We start from the raw sequence: 5480 nt of genomic DNA, 5'->3' as shown, positions 1-5480 counted from the left end.
GACTACGTACGCTGCAGGAGCAGGTCACAGGGATGGCCATGAAGCCCCGACCGGAGTAATTATAAGCAGTCGTCGGACCTGGTTGAGAACTGAAAGCGCGGGCGGCAACCGAGGCCCCGCGGCCGCATCCCCGGGCTCCGCCCCGCTCTGGCCTGACAGCCAATGACGTGTGGGGGAGGGAACAGAGTAAGGAGTTTCACTTTTATGCTCCAGATTTTTCTGAGACCCGTTGGTATTTGTGTCTGAAATTCTGTCTTCTCGTGAAAATGTTCACAGGGGCTTATTTTGTATAACCAAGTACTGTGCTTTCTCATTCAGACGGGGGTATTGATAGTTGGGAAGGGGACCCTAAGATGTCACCCCAAAACAGGAGTGGACCAGTTCAGGACACACCTTCCCCAAATATGCCAAGTTCCCATGAAGGGTACAGAATATGCCGCCCTCAAATAGGCCTCTGACACAAGGGCTGTGTTTTAGCAGATTAGCGTTAAGAAACACCAGACGCAGGAGAATCTCCAAAAGCAGAGTAGAACTCTTTCCTAAGGGGCGTTTTACATTTAAAAAGGAGATCTCACGGAGTCTCCCTCTCTGTGCCAGAAAGAGAAGGACGGCTGAATCAGCACAGGACCTGTCGGTGGAGAAAGCCGGACTTCATTCTGCACAACCACCTTGTCTTGTTTCCCATCCTTTTCCTGGGAGCCCTTAACTGGCTCCCTGGGCAGCGCCCACCCCCAGCCCCCCACACCGACAGCTCTTGTCTTAGTGGAAGATGGTATGTAGGTGGTGGCGTGGGCCTCGCCAGGGAGTTTCCCTCGGTTTTTCAGTCTCTCTCTCCCGTGTGCACATGAGGTATACGTGTCATTAGCCTCGGTTTTTCTCTCGCGGGGTACAGAACCTAGCAGGGGAGAGAGTAAGTTACTTCCTCTCCCACACTGTTCGTTTGTATTCCCCCAATATTTGACATTGCAGTTGTATTAGAGGGCCGAATTTGGCACAAGTCTCATGATTTCTTTACAAAAGTTTCTGATTTCGTTTCACAAGGTTCCTTTCATTAGCAACTTTAGAATCATTGCAGTAGTTTTAGGAAAAAATATCTCTTTGAGATTTTGATCACAATTGCATTCACTAGAAATTCATTGGAGTACAGTTAGAGGCCTACAAAAATGAGCTACTTATCTCCACAAACTTACTACTTGCGGCTCTTTTTTCTGAAGCCTTTTAATTTTAAATGACAAATAAAAATTTGGTTTTCATATAATACTTAGAATGATATTTTTCACATACATTGGATTTAATTTTTAAAAAACAAATACAGGATCACACTCTGAAATTTTTGACACCAATGTAATTTTGTAAACTCCTGTAAGTAACTTCACCCATTGGTCAAGCATGTGTTTTAGGAAGTGGCTAATAGCTGAAGCTCAAGTTTGAAAAACTTGGTTTAAAATTGTATCCTCTCTGCTGATTGGGTTTTGGACACTTGCTTATGCTTTCTAAATCTTCATTCATGTACAGAGTAGGATTGGGATCGTAACAGTGGTTACCTCATAAACTTAATGTAGAAATTAATTAAGATAATTTATGTAAAATACCGCATGTACATAGCATGCTTCTATTTAATATAGTAAGTAATTTTTATTTTTAGTACTAAATTTAAAATATTTTATATTTGTTTTATACTTTAAAATATTTTTACTTTAATAAACACAAATTTAAAACATTCTACATTATATATAAAATGTTAAATAACTATATTTTTACTACATATTATCATATGTTATTAACAGACTGTATTTATTTTAAATATGTATTGATGGTATGTGGGAGAGAGATGAAATGTTTCCTTTCTTCCCTTCTACCTTCTGTGGCTGATCTAATAATTAAACTGATATGAGACAGATTGACAGGATGGAAACAAACTTTATATGTAAGGGAGCCTCATAAAAATAGAGGACCCCCAGGGCTCCCAGGTAAGGAGATTTCTAGAACATACCGAGCTGAGGAAAGGGGTAAGGGTCTGAAGGTTTAAAGGGAAGTAAGACTATTCAGGGGAAGGAGAGAGAAGGTGTTTAGAAAATAAAGGTTATCCTGTCGTGTAGATACATTTCTCAGGCTAAACATATCTCTGAAAAAATAAGATAAAGAAAACAAAAGGTATCTCTAGGGTTGCCTGGGTGACTCAGTCAGTTAAGCTTCTGACTTCAGCTTAGGTCATGATCTCTCTGTTGGGGAGTTCAAGCCCTGCGTCAGGCTCTGTGTGGACAGCTCAGAGCCTGGAGCCTGCTTCAGATTCTCCCTCAGTGTCTCCCTCTCTCTGTCCCTCCCCTGCTCATGCTCTCTTTCTTAAAAATAAATAAACATTAAAAAATAAAATAAAATAAAAGGTATCTCTGGAAGTACCTTTTCCTGGCACAGGCCCCCTTTCCAAGGTAAATTATGGCAGTTGAGAGGAAAGTGAAGAGGTTTTCCTGAATCTGCTAGGTTTTGATTGCCATTAGTTCAAAATAATCCTATACCAAAGAGATATATTTTGGGCTGGAGGAATATGCTGTCCTTCAATAGATTTTTATAGACATTTATTTGGTCAAAATATATTTTTAATATTTATTATCCTGAATAAAATAAACATCTGTTATTTTTTTCCTCTATTCTAATTTCTTATATATGCATGTACATCTTCATCAAGTATTCTGTCTCAAAATAATTTATTTTTTTAATTTTAAAATGTTTATTTATTATTTAGAGAGAGACAGACAAAGCATGAGTGGGGCAGGGGCAGGGGTAGGGGCAAAGGAGGGAGACACAGAATCCGAAGCAGGTTCCGCGCACTGAGCTGTCAACACAGAGCCCAACGCGGGGCTAGAACTCACTAGCCTGAGATCATGACCTGAACTGAAGTCGGAGGCTAAACCGCCTGAGACAGAGCCACCCAGGCGCCCCCATTTTGACGTAACTTCCAATCATTACCTTAACAGCCAAGAATGTAAGTGAAGGGTGATCACAGCAATGGGCTCATTTCTACTCCCTCTTCACAAAACCCGCGTCTCCTGAGACACCACCACTACACCAAGAAAACTAGTAGTTTCAAGATAGACAACCTCAACAGTAAGCATATGTAAACATCGGGAAGCTGAGAGATTTATAAAAACCGCACAAAAACAACCTTAGGGGAAGTCACTGAGAGCCTCCGAAGTCTGTGCTGGTCGGCGGATCCCTAGTTCTCTGCCCTTGGGGTTCTCGCCTCCGCCAGCACCGGCCTTGCTCCGAAGCGCTGGTGCCCCGGGTCACTGGAGCGGCTTCATTATCCTGCCAGGTAACGCATAAGCATCGACAGCAGTAGCACTTGTTTAAATGTGAGGTTGCAGGTAGACTGGGGGGCAGGCAGGGGGGCGGAAGGCCGTCCGGCACAGCCCCTTTCCAGATAAAGTAACATCATGAATGGGAAAAGGCAATTTACATCTTTCCAGCTGAGCTTGGCTCCTTGGAAGCGTCTTTACAGTCTCCACTAGATTCACTCAAGTTCCTCTGTGGGATCTTGTTCTTATTTACCTTTCGACCTCTTTTTTTTTTTTTTGCTTTTATTATATACCATGTACCTATGTTATAAGGATTTTTATTATTATAAAATTAACATAATTTATTGACCATATTTTATGGGGTTGTCATTTGTTTCTAGGCAGACCCAAATATGAATAAAACACACTCACCACTCTAAGGGACGTAGTAAACTGATGGGTGAGATACATAACAAATCAATATGGGAAGATGCTAATAGGTGCTTTCCCGGATTCTGCAGAGAGAGACATTAATGGGAAGACCAACACCAGAAAGAAAGCTTAAATACTGCTTTCCTCTGTGTCAACGAGACTTCAATAGCTTAAAAAAAGTTTCCATAAATGTTCTACCACTAAAATTGAACTTCACCACCTATGAAAATGACGGTACAGTATAAATTATGAAGTTTTCATCAGTTCTTCTGGATCTGATTGCAATTACAAATATCTGAATTGTTTTATCAAGATTTTTTGAGAGTTTTGTTCTCTCTGTTTAAAAAAAGTTTTTGATGTTTTTCAATTATGTAAATAATAATACTGATGAAGTTTTGGGGTGTTGGGGTCTGGAGCTGATGGCCAGGAAAGAATTCTTGAATATGTCTTTGGTGCAAAAAGGTGATTTTATTGAAGCCCAGGGATAGTACCCATGGGCAGGAAATGCTGCACTGGGGTCATGACGGTAACTCATTACGTGCCCTCAGCTTGGCAGAGCGTCAGGGATAAGGTCTCTAAGGAATTTGAGAAGCTAGGCTTCCAGGACCTTGAGGGGGTAGCTCTTTCTAGGGAACTGCCATTTATTATTTAATAAAGCCTCACTCCTGAGACCCTTGAGATGTGTATCAGGGGCCATAAGATTGGAGTAGCCTAACCAGGATATACCTTGGGGCAGTAGGGGTAAAAGAAGTTGACTTACAGGATCCTTGAGGTTGGGATAGTGTCAGGCTGAGGTTCTCTTTTGCCCCCAGCAAAGTGTCAGTAACTAGGCAGCAGCTGAGCTCCTAGCGGGAGGTCACTCTATCAGCTTCCAGGACTTGTCAATGGGCTGTAGGCAGGAAGGGAATTTAATTTTTCATTTGCATTAGTTTCCCACATCACCAAGGTAAGCACTTACACCTCTTTCCTTCATTCTTGGGGGGCCAGGAGTGTTCCAGGAATATCACATATATCCCACGTTTGCGCGGGGGAGGGGGGGTTCCAAAGAGCCAAGATCTGTTGGAAAGATGTAAATTGCCTGTCTTTTGTCCCTCAGCCTACCTCATACTCCCTCATCATTACTATGCACTTTATCCGCTGACCTCGGAGCCAAAAACTTCAGTTAACATGGAATTATAAGCAATAATGTATCACCCTTGAAAATATTTTACTTTAAAAAATGTGTATTGATTTGTCAATTATTTGAAAATGGGTCCATTGGTTTGATAAATCAAAACCACACCAGTAACATAATTTTAGTAACAATTTAACAATGTAGTGGTTCTTGTGAGAAATACAGACAATACAAGAAAACAATTACTAGTAATTTCATCCATAAAGGGTGGGAAAAACGGGTTCTTTCTTCTAGGTTCTTTGACGGGTCTAACAATTAGGTTGACATTAACCAGAGGAAGCCGTTTAATTTTGGAGGAGACAGGAGTCCCATGGAGACCAGTTGGCAGAGTTTCTCCAACAGTCAGGCAGCTCAGGCTTGAATGCTATTGAGCTAAGAAGGGGGCAGAGGGCTGCGCTTCAAAGGGAAGTCCGTTCAAGGAAAGACGGGACGAAATGTCCAGAAAAAAAAAAAAAAGTTTGCTGGGTCTTGTGGAGACAAGCAGACACAGGAAGAAATCTGAGCAGCAGACCCCCCCCCTCACCCCCTACCCCCCCAATAGCTCCTCCCCCCCCCCCCCCAGCACACCTAGCTCACACTTCGCAGTTACCTCTGGTGAT

The 5480-nt window shown here is 42.1% G+C and overlaps 1 protein-coding gene across 1 annotated transcript in view; it reads right to left on the bottom strand.

Annotated features, from left to right (window-relative positions):
• The window catches only part of LOC115296497 (histone H4-like), a 619-nt gene extending 579 nt beyond the window's left edge, over positions 1-40 (bottom strand). Inside the window, exon 1 of the mRNA XM_029944954.1 lies at positions 11-40. Coding sequence (XP_029800814.1) covers positions 11-40 — 30 coding nt within the window. The remainder of the gene's footprint in view (positions 1-10) is intronic.
• Positions 41-5480: the final 5440 nt, after the last annotated feature.

The sequence above is a fragment of the Suricata suricatta genome, chromosome 7, assembly GCF_006229205.1.
Source record: "Suricata suricatta isolate VVHF042 chromosome 7, meerkat_22Aug2017_6uvM2_HiC, whole genome shotgun sequence".
In the NCBI taxonomy this organism is placed as follows: domain Eukaryota; kingdom Metazoa; phylum Chordata; class Mammalia; order Carnivora; family Herpestidae; genus Suricata; species Suricata suricatta.
The sequence above is the reverse complement of the archived record's forward strand: the minus strand, read 5'-3'. Positions and strand labels throughout refer to the sequence as shown.